Genomic DNA, 16,506 nt, shown 5'->3' on the forward strand with positions numbered 1-16,506 from the left:
CCACATTTGGAATATTCTGTCCACTTTTGGACCCCTGGTATAAAAAGAATGTGGATGTGCTGGAGCAGGTTCAGTGGAGGGCAACAAAAATGATTAAGGGGCTGGAGCACATGACCTATGAGGAGAGGCTGAGGGAGCTGGGCTTATGTAGTTTACAGAAGAGAAGACTGAGGGCCGAAGGGGTGCTTTAAAGATGGAGAGAAACTGTTCTCAGTGGTGACAGATGGCAGAACAAGGAGCAATGGTCTGAAGTTACAGAAGGAGAGGAGCAGGTTGGATATTAGGCAAAACTACTTCACCAGGCACGTGGTGAAGCACTGGAATGCACTGCCTGGAGAAGTGGTGGATTTTCCACCTCTAGAAGTTTTTAAGTCCTGGCTTGACAAGGTTCTGGCTGGGATGACTCAGTTGAGGTTGATCCTGCTAGAAGCAGAGGGCTGGACTAGATGACCTCCTGAGGTCCCTTCCAGCCCTAGGATTCTATGATTGTGGTTCAACCACTTCTTGTCCATGCTGCCCTTACCTGCTGATGTCACCCTATGGGCTGGAAAGCTCATATTTGCATGGCCACCTCCCTCGCGGGTGGTCGTGGCTCGTCCCCTTCAGAGCCGTGATTGAGTGAGCAGCGCGGAGCATGCGCAGAGCGCGTTCGGGCTGGGGTGGTTGCCTTGGCATCAGGCGAAGGGGGAGGCGGAGGGGGAGGGGGGGTTAGGGCTGCGGACGGTGTGAGGGGAGGTGCAGCGGCTCGTCAGCTGAGCCCCGCCGAGGAGGGAGGCGGCGGCGGCGGCGGCGGCGGCGAGCGAGTAACGGGGGAGAAAGTTAGCGTGGCGCCGAGCTGCTGCAGGGATGAGGGACCGGCTGGCGGAGTTGACAGCGGTGAGGGGCTGTATGGGGGAGGGGAGCGGGACGCGGGGGCAGGCCGGCCGCTCAGGAGGTGACAGGGTACGGGGCAGGCCGGAAGGGAGGGGCCCAAAGCCGCCAGTCGGGGTTGCGGGGCTGAGCGGGGAGGGCTGGCCGCTGCTTATTTATCTCGTCAGCTAACGGTCAGGGATTGGGACCGACAGGGCTCTTCCTGCCGGGATCTGATCAGGCAACGCCTCAGGCAAGTCCCTGAAGGCAGCGAGCGAGATCTCCGAGCCTTTCCAGGGCCGATCTCGGGGAGGAGGGGCGGAATAAGCGCTCCGGGGAGACAGGAGAGCCGTTTCCATAGCTCGTAGGAACTCCCAACGCCTGATTTTTGTGCTGAATCAAGATCCCATCCTCACCCCAACTATTACTGTTTGAATGAGAGGAAATGGTCTCAGAGGGTAGTACCCCTGTTCGTCGGCACCTCGCAAAAACAAGCAGTTCTGTAGCACCTTAGCGAGTAATAATTGTACTTATTAGGTCATGAGTTTTCGTGGGTCAGAACGAATTTGGATTAGCATAAATAATAAGAATAGGTAAAAAGAGGAAATGTGTGATAGATTTTTGTGTGTTTAACTTAGCTCAGTGAAATAGTTCATGCAAGAGTGAAATGAAAGGTGTTGTCTTTTTTAAACTTATCTTCACTGATTTAGTTATAATACAGTGTTCCTTAATATTTTTGAGACCACGAAACACCAAACAATCATTTTTTTTGCAGAACACCTATGCAAATTTTCTTCAAAAATTGTTGTTGAACAAAACCAAAAAAAAGAAAAAACAAACAGCAAGGACAAAAGTAATCCGGTGTCATAGCAATGAAGAATATACAGTGTATTACATTTTAATAAAAGAAAATATATACCATCAATGTAAGGTATCACAACACTGGCTGACACTTGCAACACATCTGCCAGTTGTTCTTCCTCGAAGCGGGTCTTTGCCCATGAAAGCTTATGCTCCAAAATATCTGTTAGTCGATAAGGTGCCATAGGACTTCTTGTTGTTTTTGCTATAACATGTAAATCAATTCTATGTTTTGTGTATGTAAAAAGTGGTGGTTAAATATGTTTGTGTTCTTTTCCTTCCTCTTATTCCGGAGAAAGGGTGGAGTTTGGGGAGAATGCCATTTGTTTGACTTCAGCAGGATAAGGTTTGAACAAAATAAAGGAATGTTTTTATTATATTCCAATGGGGAAAAAATGGGGAGTGCACATTGGATGGCATCTCTGTAATCAGTTAGGACTCCAGGTGTGTACAGGAGTCTAATCTTTGCAAGCAGCTTCGCAAAAGTGGTGACCAGTTGTCTTAAAAATAATATATTGTGGAATGGAAAACAATGAAGTATGGAAGTTGTGCTCGTATGTAGACTGAGCAAGCTCTTTGCTTTAAATGGTGCCAGGCCATTTAGAATGATTACAATGTCCTTAACCAGAAAAGACCTATGTCACGATTATTAGGACCGTTTTCTTCCTCTTCCAGCCTCTCTCTCTTAAGTCTAAGTCTCTGACCTCCCTTTATATGGGTGACTGTCAAATTTAATGTAGTGCACAGGTTTTAAAAGCTTGTGTACTTTGACTTAAGAGTAAATACATACTATATGTAGTACTTGTTTTAGTATTAATAAAGTACAGTCTCTAAATTAAATTTAAAATCCCAAGTTGATTTTTATGGATTGACTGCTTAACATTTTTCAGTGGTCCACCATGTATTTCAATCAGAAGAGCACATATCATTGAAACTCCAACTTTATCACTTAAAAATACATAGCTTTACTTTCTGGGACACATGTAAAACAGAACATGTGCTGGATGAGATTGTGTAGACTAAATTAACTTCCAGAGACAACAGCCAAATCATCACCCTCACTTCTCTAACTACACTTTATTAATATTAGCAAAGCTTTCCATCACTATAGCAGCATTTTTGCCAGAGTGAATTTCCGTTTTTGGTATTCTTTTGTTTTTCAAGCACAGAAATGATGGTTGCTTGGTTTGTATTAAATCTCCCTCTTTAGAAGTCATGTGGGCTATGTGAATTTTGTTACCTGTGTTTTAAAGCCTGTCTTTGTTTTAAGCTCTGTTGCATTTTGATGTAATATCTTAATTCAGTTACGTTGTTTAGTTTGTAAACAGTAACCTGCCAAGCTCTTGGGAACCTTTAAGAGATACTTAGCATTCCTACATCAGGGCAAGGAGTTAGACTATTTTACACTACATTATAAATAAGCAAATTATCAAATTTGTCCACTCCCACTCCTCCTCAAAGCATTTGATATGCTTCATACACAATTTAAGATGTCACAATGTTCTGTCCAATGTACATTAATACATTTAGTGAAGTGCTTCAGCATCCTTGGAAAAACTTCTTGTCTAGATTCCCTCCAGGTGCTTTTAGGACTTACAATTTTGTGTTGCTTTCTAAATATTTAATGAGAGCAAATATTCTATTTTGTCAACTATAATAAGTTATTTTTGCAGGTTATGTTTTTTAAATTGATAGTACTTGTCAACTTTATCAAATTAAAATTTTTACTTATTTGTAAGTCTGATCTCTTGAGAAATAAAATTATACAATTTTTGGATAGGTTGTGATGACTCTCACTATAAAAGTCCCTAAACAGTAGGAAATCTGAAAAGAAGAATGGCAACATTTAGATAAGAATGTACATAGTTTTCCCTCACGGTATTAAGGAATATCTGTTAGTCACACATGTCCTTTCAGAAGAAAACTGTCTTGGGTGTGTTTGTTGTGTTTTGCGGGGTTTAGGTTTATTCTCTTATACAGATATTTCCAAATCATTCTTGGCAGTTTTAACCTTCCACAGAGCAGCATTATAAAACTGCAAATGATCAATCTTGCATCAAAGTGGACTGGAGCCCAAGTTCAAAGCTTGGTGTTAAATATCTTTAACCCTGGTCCAACTCAGGATTGGATTTTTCCTTCCTGCCCCATCAAAGAAAAAGTAATGTGTTGTGCTTTGTAATAGTCTGCATTCAAATAATAAGTTTAGCATACACATGTAATATAAAGGTTTAAAATCCAGCAAGGGTTTAATAATTGTTCGATAAAATGTTCAAACCTTTTTTTTTCCAACTTAAAGTCACTCTAAAAAGTCTAGATGTAGACCTCTTTGTTAAGGAAGCTAAACATTTAGTGCACTTTTTCTCCATTTGGTGTAAAGCTTATCATCCTACCATCTGTCATATTTGCTTCAAGCTTTGATTGCATCATGTTGAATGCACCCTGCTATTTCCATAAACATATCCTGTGTCTTTTTTCTTTAGCAATGTAACTGATGCCTTTGGGAAATAAATATATCTATTGTGCTTTATTTTCAAAATATAAAGGAATTGGAGCTTGGTGAACAGAATGGAAGATATTGATAGTTTCTTACTCTGGTGCTGTTTAACATTAATTACTTCTTGTGTATTTATCTAATGACTGGAAAAATCTGTGTGGGAGTGTCTGGGGGAGATGAGTTTTAAAAACAGTAACTGTTAGATAAAATCAAAACATAAAGCTCAGCAGTTCTCAACCTGTGGGTCAGTTAGGACCCCAAAGTGGTTTGTGACCCTGTTTTAATGGGGTTGCCATGGGCTGATGGTAGACTTGCTGGGGCCTGGGATAACAGCTGAAGCCTAGGCCCCGCTGCCAGGGGTCAAAGCCATAGGGGTTCAGCCTTGGAGGCAAGACTCAGGTTTCATTGACAGCCCAGGGCTGCAGACCTTGTTTTATTGGCTTCCTACCTGGTACTGAAGCCTCTGGGTTCCATTTATGCTGTCACTCCCCCAGGTTGTGAAGTAATTTTTGTTGTCACAGGAGAGTCATGGTGAAAAGAAATCTTACAAATAAGTCTTTTATTCAAGAGAGTCATTTTAAATAGGTGTATACTTTAGCATCATGTATTTTGCAGTTTGTGCATGTTGATTGAGTTTTGATCAGTGCCCTTTGGAGAATCTGATTCACAAAGTGCTTCATGTGGACTGATTGGAGAAAAGCTTAAATTATCATTTACAGTTTTATGCAGAAATGAATACAAATAAAAATGTATGAGAAATAAAAAATAAATATTAAATGCATATTTTACTGTCTTGCATTAAGCTGCCCCACTGCATATAATATATGCGTAATTACGGATACAGATTTTTACATGTTGATAGGAAGTTTATTTATATGGCAAAGTCAGGTACTTGCAAGATCGGAAATGCCAGATTTATAGTTGCCTGTGTCACCTCTCTTCCATCTTCTCGTGTGCTCATCCTACTTACTGACCTAGATGAGGATGTTATGATAAAAATAGAGTGCGTTCATGTAATGACTCCTGCATCATTATGGGCAACCACAAATGTAGCACTTTCTTTCAAATACTTGGTTTTTGCAACCTAAATGTCATTCTTTTTGATGTAGGTTTTTATGCCACTTTCGTTCCCTCTTTAAAGGGATATTTTTTTTAAATTGGCATACATAATAGAAATTATATTGTAGCTCCTAGCCCCTATGGTTAAGGAAAATGGGACATTACCTTATGCCTGACAGTGAGGAAACCTAATTTCTCTCACTTCTCTTTCTTCTCCCTTCCCCAGCTCATAGTTGTTCCATAAGCTCCAAATTAATTCTGTGCTGTTGCAGTGTTTCTTTGTCAGTTGTGTAGGCCTAGTTCTCTGGACTGATCATATTCCGTTATTATCTTGGCGTAGTGCCAAAATTTTCCCGAAGACTACAAGTAAAAGGAAGGAAATTTAATAGTATTTTTAAAAACAGCTTAGTTTGGCCAATCTTGAATGGAATTCCATGGGAAAAGTGAAAGACATGTTTATAGTCCAAAGGCTTTGTCCTTGCCAAATTTCAAAACTGTGCTGCAATGATGGAGATATAACAGCTTTTAAATAAAGAACTTTCAGAAAACTTCTATAAGCAATGGTTATTTATCCTTGATATAGGGGTTTGTTACTAGTTCCTGCAATTATAGTTGCATGGGGTTTTTTTTGTTTGTTTGTTTTTTTTCAGTCTTAATGAAATCTGTCAAATAAGTTAAGTTTTAAGGAAAATGTCAAGTCTTATTTAAGTTATAAATGCTTCATAAAGTTGAAAGTCCCAATATGATTCTAGCTTTTACCTGCCACAGGCAACCCAGAAATTGTATTGTCTCAGTGGTCTAAACTAGATCAACTAGAACAAATTTTAAAACAAAATATTGAAAGTTTTAGCTTGCTGATGTTAAACATTTATTATTGCTTGTGGCTGGCTTTAGAAATTACCTTTGGACTTGGGGCCTTTAAAGCGGCTTTGTTCCCATGACACATAAAGCAGTGGGACATTAAGTGTCATTGGAACCAAACTGGAATATGGTGACCAGTCACTGAAAGTGAGGACAGTATGAATGGCAAGTAAGATTTCAGTTTAAGAAGGAACTTCTAATATTTTAGCTTATTTTTAGTGTGATAAAACAGGACCTTCTTGGCATTTTTTTTCAAGTGCTCTATAGCAAGCTTTTTACCAGGTATTTCTTGATACAGCTCTGCCAGAGAGAATCAGATTTTGAAAGTAAGAGTCTAATGAACTCTCACATTATTTTTACCCATTCACACTACATATTGAGGAAAATTTGCAAGCTAGCAAAGCAGCTGTTCCCTAGCTGCCTAGTTATGAAAGCACAGGCACCACAGAATTTGGAGTAGCAATACCTTAGCCCCTTTACAGTGGCCTTGCAACCTGCACAACCCCCGTTTGGGTTGGGGACCCCACGGTCCCAACACCTTGAAATTTCATGTTTAAGTACAAGTTGAACTCTTTCACGTGGCACGCTGGGGACCTGACCATTGCCAGGTGAGAGAATTTGCCGAATGACAGGAGATCAGTATTTTCTAGCACGTTACTAACACTTCCACATCCGCAGGTCTGACCACTCGCAGCACCTGTTGGCCACGGATTATATTATATTCAGTAAATTTGAGATTATATTGCATTTTTTTTCATATATTACTGATTAAGCCCTTGTACCCAGGGAAAAGTGGAACTCAGCCTTAACTATAGAGTTAGCAGCAGTGTCTTCATAATATGATCTCTCTGTTGACAGAGTCAGACAGGCCTCTTTTGTGGAGGGAGGATAAGAAAAACTCTAAGTTTCTACTCATTTTAATTTAGAATTTATAGCTCCATTTGAACATGGAAATAGGATTGCTTATGATAGTAGCATAGGCACTGGGCTCAGGTGGCTTCTCAGAATTTGTGGGGAGAAAGAACCATAGTTCAAATATTAATTTGCATTTGTAATATGTTACACTTGATATTTTAGACCTTCATATATTAAATAAGATAGTTATCATCTGTCATAACATGGATGATAGCAATGTTGGAAAGTAGATTTTGTCATCGGTGGGGTTTAGGCCTCATTGAACACTGTTGTAATTTGAAATTGTTTTTATAGAAAATGTTATACAGGTTGAACCTCTCTAGTTTGGCACTCTCTTATCTGGCAACATCCATAATCCAGCATGATTTTATTTTCGGCCACCAGCCTCTCAGTGTTCTGTACTGTTGTTTAGCTGTAATTTACCCCCAAATATCTTCTAAGAGCCCTGTAAGCAGTGGAAGTGTTGATAATGCTGCCAGACAATACTGACCTCCTGGAGTCCAGCAAATTCTCTCGTTCAGCACTGTTTAGGTCCCAAGAGTGCCACACTAGAGAGGTTCAACCAGTAATACGCTAATAGCCTTGGGTGGGCATAACAAACACATCTGAATCAATGTAAAATGTCAGTTCTTAATGAAGTAGCCAAGAACTAAAGGTAATAAGCAGAGTTTGACATTATTTTCTTCGTTTGGCTAAGATGTTCTTGGTTTGGGCAGAGGTTTAGTCGATCAGTTATGGAGGGGGCACTTCCATCATTTTTGGTGCATGCTTTTGTGAGAACGGCGCACACTTTAAATCTGGAACTTAGTGAAGTAGGATGATAACCCTATGGCCTTTTTAGGTGAAAATATTTTCAATCCTTATAAAGTCATAGAACACTAAAACTGGAAGGGACCTTGAGAGGTTATCGAATCCAGTTTCCTGCCCTCTCGGCAGGACCAAGCACCGTCTAGACCATCCCTGATAGGTGTCTATCTAACCCGCTCTTAAATATCTCCAGTGATGGAGATTCCACAGCCTCCCTAGGTAATTTATTCCAGTGTTTAACCACCCTGATTTATGTTTAAGTCAGTTAATGTCTTTGGAAACTATGGGTTATGGTACAGAAACTAACTCTTGGGGTGTGGCTTTAGTTGTTGTTTTGGGATTGTAAGATCTTTAAAATCACATCAGGAATAGTTTTTCTTTTTTGGTTAGAGATACTTTATGTAAAGAAGAAAACATGCTCTAGCCTATGAAATTCTGTCGTGATCAGATGTGGTTTTTCCCAACTTCTCCACTTGTTTATCTTGTAGATTAGGAGCCCCTTTGTACCAGAAATTATCCTTGTAAGTGTTTGAAAAGCACTTAGCACATAGTGGATGATACTCCAATACAAATAAATAAGAACATGGAGGAAGTCCATTAGATTCCCAAATTTATTGTCCCATAAGACATACTGGAAGCTTAGGATATATTTTCTAGTGCTTTGTCTATATATAAATATCTCAAGCAATTGGTATTTTGCTAATTCCTGTGGGAAGCTCATCCGTGGTTTTATAATTATCATTAGGATTTTTTCTTGCTAAGCTTTTTCTTGATTCCATCCTACTACTCTTAAGTTGTACAACAGATTAAAACTATCTCAGGAGTTGTAATTTTCCCCCATATAATTGAGCCAGCTAATGTCATAAATATTTAAGGTGTAATATCGTAAGTCAAATGGCACAAATCCTGCATGCATATGCTAAATTACTTCTGTGAATAGTCTCACTGAAAGCAGCAGACATAAGTATGTATGTAAATATTAGTAGGATTGGGACTATTGTAACATTTCCCTGTTGCCATCTAACTTTTTTACAGCGTTTTCTGTTGGGAAAAGGAGAAGAAAGAATATATTACCAGAAAAAAAAATTAATTATTATATTATGATATTAATCTGTATGCTAAAAATTGTTTAATTGTGAAGATATATTTAACTGTACTTCTTGTGACTATATGGCCGCGTCTACACGTGCACACTACTTCGAAGTAGCAGCGCCAACTTCGAAATAGCGCCCGTCACGGCTACACATGTTGGCCGCTATTTCGAAGTTGAAATCGACGTTAGGCGGCAAGACGTCGAAGTCGCTAACCCCATGAGGGGATGGGAATAGCACCCTACTTCGAAGTTGAATGTCGAAGTAGGGCACGTGTAGACAATCCACGTCCCACAACATCGAAATAGCGGGGTCGGCCATGGCGGCCATCAGCTGAGGGGTTGAGAGATGCTCTCTCTCCAGCCCCTGCGGGGCTCTATGGTCACCGTGGGCAGCAGCCCGTAGCCCAGGGCTTCTGGCTGCTGCTGCTGCTGCAGCTGGGGATCCATGCTGCAGGCACAGGGTCTGCAACCAGTTGTCGGCTCTGTGAATCTTGTGTTGTTTAGTGCAAGTGTGTCTGGGAGGGGCCCTTTAAGGGAGCGGCTTGCTGTTGAGTCCGCCCTGTGACCCTGTCTGCAGCTGTTCCTGGCACCCTTATTTTGATGTGTGCTACTTTGGCGTGTAGATGTTCCCTCGCAGCACCTATTTCGATGTGGTACTGCCCAATGTCGAAGTTGAACGTCAACATTGCCAGCCCTGGAGGACGTGTAGACGTTATTCATCAAAATAGACTATTTCGATGTCGCTACATCGAAATAAGCTATTTCGATGTAGCGTGCACGTGTAGACGTAGCCTATGAGAGAGCTTTTGATGTGTAACATTTCCCCAATGTGTCTGTAACAGTGCAGCAAAAGCTGTTGTATTACTCCTTTCCCATGAATAATGAATATGGCAAGAAATTATTGGCTTCTATTGCTGAATTTGTGGCTGGGGTGGAAAAACTATTTTGTAAGCATTCATAGATGTTAACTATTATGGTGAAGATTTAAAATGGAAAGAGGGTAAAGCAGGAGTATTTAATCATAGCTTTTGTCACTGTGCTTATTGAAATAGAAGTAATCAGTTGGTTAATACTGTTTCAAATGGCATACCTGTGCTTCATTTTGTAGGCGTGCTCAAATTTAAATAATTTTTTTATGATTTTACAGTGTAAAAAAAATGAAGATGGAGAGACAGCTGTTGTTGTTGAGAGAGATCATTTTATGGATGACTTCTTCCAGCAGGTAAAATGCACCAAGGAAAAGACAATTTCCTAAAATACTTATCAGTTTAAAATATGTAACAGTATTGTTTTTCTCACATAACTCTTGATTTCTGTGTTCTTTCACTTTTTAAAGAATTTTTTAATACCATATTCTGTAAATTATTTCTGTTTCTGGATGATCCTAAGTAAACTAAGTCTTACTTTGTTATATAAAGCAGCTTTTGCCAGTGCAAGTATGTCTGGAAAAATATATTGAAACACAAACAGAAGTAATGGGGTTAGGTAATAGGTTGAAATTGCCGACTTATTTAACATTTTTGCCATTGATGACACATAATAGAAACCTAGTGGTTTCTACAGAGGCAACTCCACGGGCCACATGACACACCCTCTCCCCTCAGCCAGGGGAAGGACTGGGACAACCACACCCCGGTCTGCCCTCTCCACTGCCTCCTCCACCCAGGCCTTGCTCTGCCCTCTCCCATCCTTTATTCTGCTCTGCTCCTCCTCTTCCCCCAGCTAAGGTAGCCAAGGGAACTATCAGGGCTGGCACCAGAAGAAGGGGTTCATTGCCCTCCCCCTCCCCACCCTCACTGGCAGCAGCAGGGCAAGTAGAACAAGGCAGCTCCACTTTTATTGTTGTTTGTTTGAGTTGGTGCATGTCCCTCCTCTTAAGATGTCTTAGTAGGTTGTATGTCATACTTTTAATTTTTTAAGTATGTTTATATTGTTTTTACATTTTTTGCATGCTGCCTCAAATATTTTAAATAGAGAAGCAGGATAAAGATATTTTCCATAAACAAATGTCTCTCCTCTGGGTAAATTTAAATAGTTTTGGTCCTCCTGTTAGAATTGGCCAGTCCAAGAAGTGGTAGGAAAGAGACGGCCAGAGGCCTTTGTTCTCCCTTTACATACGTATGTTGACCCTTTTTGCTGGAAACATCCTTGCTGTTTCATGGGGTCAAACAGTACCATGGCATATGTAGTTTTCCATCATTTCTTGATGTCCTTCCTGACTTCCTCGGGTCAGAAGAGGAACAAAATATCACCAACTTGCTCCTTGCCTGTACTGTCCACAGACAGGACGAGTGAGGCCCAGGCCCAGGGCACGCTTGCTGCTAAAGGAGCCGAGAGACCCGGAGAGCAAAAGACAGTGCCGGGATCTCAGTCTGTCAAGGATGCGGCACTGAAGTCCCTGCAGGCACCTAAGCATCCGGTGCCAGAGACAACGGCACTGAGGTCCCGGCATCAAGAGCAACAGAACTGGGACCATCGGAATGGAAACTCCCGGTGCTGACTACCCACACGGCACGGGCACTGAGTGCGGAACAACCGGCTCCGATATCAGCACCGAAACCAGCGGCACCAGAAATAACACAAGCCACATCAGCACCGATCCACCCATTCCAAGAACAGAGAAAAGCATGCTCCAAGACTCGGCACCGAAGCCCATCACTGGACCTGCTCGTCTCACCACTCTCTCCCAGCTCTCCTTCTGAAACACATTCTGAAGCGGCCAGCAACACCGCCATCACCTTTTCTGAGAATACCATCTCTGCTCCCGTGGCCCCCCTCCCCTTGGCTCAGGCATTCTTCACCTGAACCCTGACACTCGTATGAGCTACATGCATACCTTTACAGAGCATCTCCGCTTATGTCCACGTTGTCTAGGAGATCTCACTCCTCCTCTCATCATGGATACAGGCGACGCTCATGCTCCAGGTCCTCATCACCGGGGCAGTGCCCTTGCCACTATGCACCCTCATACCACCGTGAAGACTACCATCAACATTGGCACTACTCAAGGTCCAAGAACAGATCTCCACATCAATGTCCCTCATACAGACACTCCTCATCTCCCCCAGCCAGGAAGGATCATTTCTCCCCCATGAGAGAAGGCACGGAGCTGGTTATAGACCCTCCTGTAGAACGCCCAGGGGAACAGGAACAAGGGGTATCAGAGGAACAAACAGAGGCATATCAAACAGATGCTTCTCCGTACTCCCCATATGAGGCGGTTGTCCCAGGAGATATCACCCCCAGACAACTTCAGACAGTTCCAAGATCTGTTCAGAAGAGCAGCCCAGTCTCAGGACATACAAGTGGCAGAGGTGCAACAGAAGCAATATAGGCTTCTTAAAAATCTGAGACCTCCCACATTGTTAAAGATTGCCATCCCACTGGATGAGGCTATCACAGAGGCTGCCCCCAACACCTGGCAAACCCCAGCCTCTATTCTGCCAACCAATAAAAGGGCAGACAAAAAGTATTTCGTTCCATCAAAGGGAATGGAATTTCTCTTCAGTTACCCCCAACCAAATTGCCTTGTCATAGAGTCCTCTCAACAAAGGTCAGAGACACCAGAGTACTAATCCACAGTGTTTGACAAGGATGCAAAGAGACTGGACTTATTTGGACGGAAGCTATATTCATCATTCACTCTCCTACTATGCATGGCCAACTACGCCACACACCTTTCCAACCATAACTTTGACAATTATACTAGACTTATATCACTCATGGACTATCTCGCAGGTGACAAGAAGCCGATCCTGAAAGCAATAGTTCAGGAAGGATACGTGGCTTCACGCACAGGAGTCCAAATCGCGTTAGACATGGCAGACACAGCAGCATGCTCCACAGCCACTGCAGTGGTGATGTGGCGAGTGTCCTGGCTGCAAACATCCGGCATTCCCAAGGAACTGCAAACAAAAGTCAAAGACCTTCCCTTCGGTAGGGCAACACTGTTCGCGGAAACCACAGACTCGGTCCTCCATTCCAGCAAGGACTCAAGAACAACGCTCCAAACGCTGGGCATGTACACTCCCCCTTAGAGAAGGAAAAGATATTACCCGTATCAATGATGCTACACTATCAACCTCAGTGCCCGCAGTACCAACGAGGCTATGACCAAGGGCATCAGCAACATCAAAGGCAGCCTGTACAGCATCCCTAGCAAGGCCGCAATCCTGCACTGCAGACAGCCAGGCAGCAAATTTGACTGCTGTGTCAAGGACTGCAAAAAACACATCCATCATTCAGTGCCAGCAACCACCTCAGCCTCTGTTTCACCATTGGCTCAGGCCATTCTACTACCAGGGGAGGAGTATCACTATGGACAAATGTGCATTAAAATCATTGCTACAGGATATACCATCCCATTCTGCTCCCTGCCACCACCAAAACCCCCTATCCAGTCCCTCTTCAGGGACCCCTCTCACAGGATTCTACTGATACAAGAGGTTGATCATCTCATTTCTATAGGAGCAGTAGAGAGAGTCCTAAATGAGTTCCAGGGGAAAGGGTTTTATTCCCGATACTTCCCCACAGAAAAGAAATCAGGAGGCTGGAGACTGATCCTAGACCTAAGGGCCCTCAACCGACATCTCCGCAAGCAACGCTTCAAAATGACCGCTATTTCCTCCATAGTTACAGCACTGGACGATGGAGACTGGTTTGCAGCCCTCGACTTACAGGATGCATACTTCCACATACCATTCACCCAATTCACAGATGCTTCCTGTGCTTTACCGTGACTACACAACACTTTCAGTACAAAGTTATGCCTTTTGGCTTCTCTTCAGTGCCCAGGGTCTTCACGAAGATACTCGCAGTAGCATCAGCCTACATACACCATCAAGATGTTTTCATCTTCCCATACCTGTACGACTGCCTTCTGAAAGGCACTTTGCAGGCAGATGTGTTGCACATGATAGACATTACTACAAAAACGTTCCACTCTCTGGGCCTTATCATCAATTTGCAAAAATCAACGACGGAACCCATGCAGGACGTAGAGTTCATAGGAGCACGTCTCGATTCCATCACAGTAAGACTGTATCTGCCTACCATATGCTTTCATGCTATCCAGTCCCTGATACAGGTGTTGCTATGCAGCCCCACGGTACAAGTATTAACTTGCCTGCAACTCTTGGGACACATGGCTGCCACCACATCTATGGTGCAGAACACCAGACTACGCTTCTGCAGCCTCCAGCACTGGCTGGCAACCGTGTACATACCAACGATACGTGCCACTCACAAAAGAGTATCACCTCCAGCAGAGGTGTACAGGTCCCTAAAATGGTGGACGAACACCAAGAATTTGTTGTCGGGGATTCCCTTTCACCAGCCACAAACTATGTTTTTTCTCACAACAGATGCCTCCCACGTAGGCTGGGGGGCACACTTAGGGAACAAGTCAATGCAAGGGCGATGATCCCCTATAGAGATGGCGATGCACATAAACATACTGGAACTGCAGGCAGGGTTCAATGCATGCAAGCACTTCCTCCAATACACATGACACAAAGTAGTTGGGGTCAACACAGACATCATTTCCATGATGTACTATATCAACCAACAGGGCAGGGCCAGATCCCGCGCACTATGTATAGAGGCTGTACATTTGTGGAATTGGTGCATTGCAAACAACATAACCTTGAGAGCCTCATACTTACTGGGCGCCAGCAGTGTAAAGGCAGACCAGCTGAGCACATGCTTCGCTCCCAACCACGAATGGGAGATCCGACCCGATTTGCTTCACCACATATTCAATACATGGGGGTTCCCGCAGAGGGACTTGTTTGCGACCTACAACAACAAGAAATGCACTCAGTAGTGCTCCAGAGTGGGCATCAGCTGGGGCTCATTAGGGTATGCCTTCCTTCTATCATGGAAGGACCCCTTACTGTACACATTGCCCCTTACAGTGCTTATTCACAAGGTCCTGGAAAAGGCAAGGAGGGATGGGGCACGCCTAATACTCCTAGCCCCTGAATGGGAATGTCAACACTGGTTTTCTCTGCTACAACACATCATGTTGCCAACCACTCCCTCTCCTGATAGTACCGGATCTCCTCACACAGAGCCGGGGACTCTTGAGGCACCCTCAGCCTTGGATGCTATGCCTCAAGGCATGGCTAATCCCTGGCTCAACACTCTAGAGGACGTATGCTCACAGAGGGTTAAAGAGGTCTTAGAAAGTAACTGGGGGGCCTCTACCCACGAGACTTACATATACAATTGGAAATGTTTTACGTCTGGTGTTTATCCAAACAGTTGAACCCTCGGGAGGTAACACTTCCCATGGTCTTAGACTACTTACTGGACCTAAAGCAAGGGGGCTCTCCTTACCATCTTTAAAGGTCCACCTAGCAGCTGTATCAGCCTTCCACCACACTGTGGAGGGGTCAACTGTCTTCGCCCATCCCATCACAATGCGGTTCCTGAAAGGCCTCATGAACTTGTACCCTCCCTGGACACCGATAGCACCACCGTGGAGTTTAGATCTGGTCTTGGACACATTGTCTAGGCCTCTCTTCGAACCGTTAGCCACCGTCTCTCTTCGCCTGCTGACCTTAAAAATGACTTTCCTTCTCGCGATCACATCTGCCCGCAGAGTGAGCGAGCTGGCTGTGGTAATGGCGATTCCACCCCACACAGTTTTCTCCAAAGAGGCAGTAATACTACGCCTACACTCCACTTTTCTCCCAAAAATCTCTTCAGCGTTCCACATCAATGAACCAATAACTCTACCATCTTCTACCCCAAACTGCACAACTTGAATAAGGAGGTGCGGCTTCATGCACTTGATGTAAGAAGGGCAATGGCTTTCTGTATAGACAGAACCAAACCCTTCCGAAAGACGAATAGACTGCTGGTGTCCCTTGCCCCCAGATCAAAAGGGGAAGGACTATCCTCGCAAAGAATTTCAAATAACATCACATCCTGTATAAAGATGTGCTACGCCCTACATGAGACCCCTCTGCTAACCCAGCCCAAGGTTCACTCTACCAGAGCAATGGCAGCCTCCACAGCCTTCCTCAGAGGAATTTCCCTGAGGGACATTTGCAGAGCAGCAACATGGTCGTCCTACAACACGTTCGCCAAACACTATGCAATTCATCAGTTCCTGGAGGAGGATGCACATCTACCAGCAGCAGTTCTCTCGGGGCAAGCTACACATAATCCATTACCCACCTCTGTGTTTTGGGGCCACTGCTGGGTAGTCACCTAAGGTGGAGCACCCACAGGGACCACTCGAAGAAGAAAGAGAAGTTACTCACTTGTGCAGTAATAATGGTTCTTTGAGATGTGTCCCTGTGGGTGCTCCACTACCCACCCATTTCTCCCCGCTTTGGAATTCTGCTTTATATCTTCACAGGGGTCCGAGGCGGTTGTCGAGGAACTGGCATGGACCGGATTGCAAAAATGATCGAAAACGCACGAAGGGCCAGCATGCATCTGAGCATGCGCAATCGAAGGAGACACGTCTTGGAAATCTCTGATCTGTGGTGCCAGGGCAAGCCCGAAACCTGAGGTGGAGCACCTATGGGGACACATCTCAAAACACCATCGTTAT

General features: G+C 43.6%; 1 protein-coding gene across 4 annotated transcripts in view; it reads left to right on the forward strand.

Annotated features, from left to right (window-relative positions):
* The first annotated feature begins 730 nt into the window (after positions 1-730).
* Positions 731-16,506, forward strand: part of STX2 (syntaxin 2) — a 70,879-nt gene continuing 55,103 nt past the window's right edge. For all 4 annotated transcript variants that reach the window (XM_075012465.1, XM_075012467.1, XM_075012468.1 and 1 more), the window contains exons 1-2: positions 731-876; positions 10,087-10,161. In XM_075012465.1, coding sequence (XP_074868566.1) covers positions 847-876; positions 10,087-10,161 — 105 coding nt within the window. In that variant the 5' untranslated portion in view covers positions 731-846. The remainder of the gene's footprint in view (positions 877-10,086; positions 10,162-16,506) is intronic.

Source organism: Carettochelys insculpta, chromosome 18 (assembly GCF_033958435.1).
Source record: "Carettochelys insculpta isolate YL-2023 chromosome 18, ASM3395843v1, whole genome shotgun sequence".
Lineage (NCBI taxonomy): Eukaryota > Metazoa > Chordata > Testudines > Carettochelyidae > Carettochelys > Carettochelys insculpta.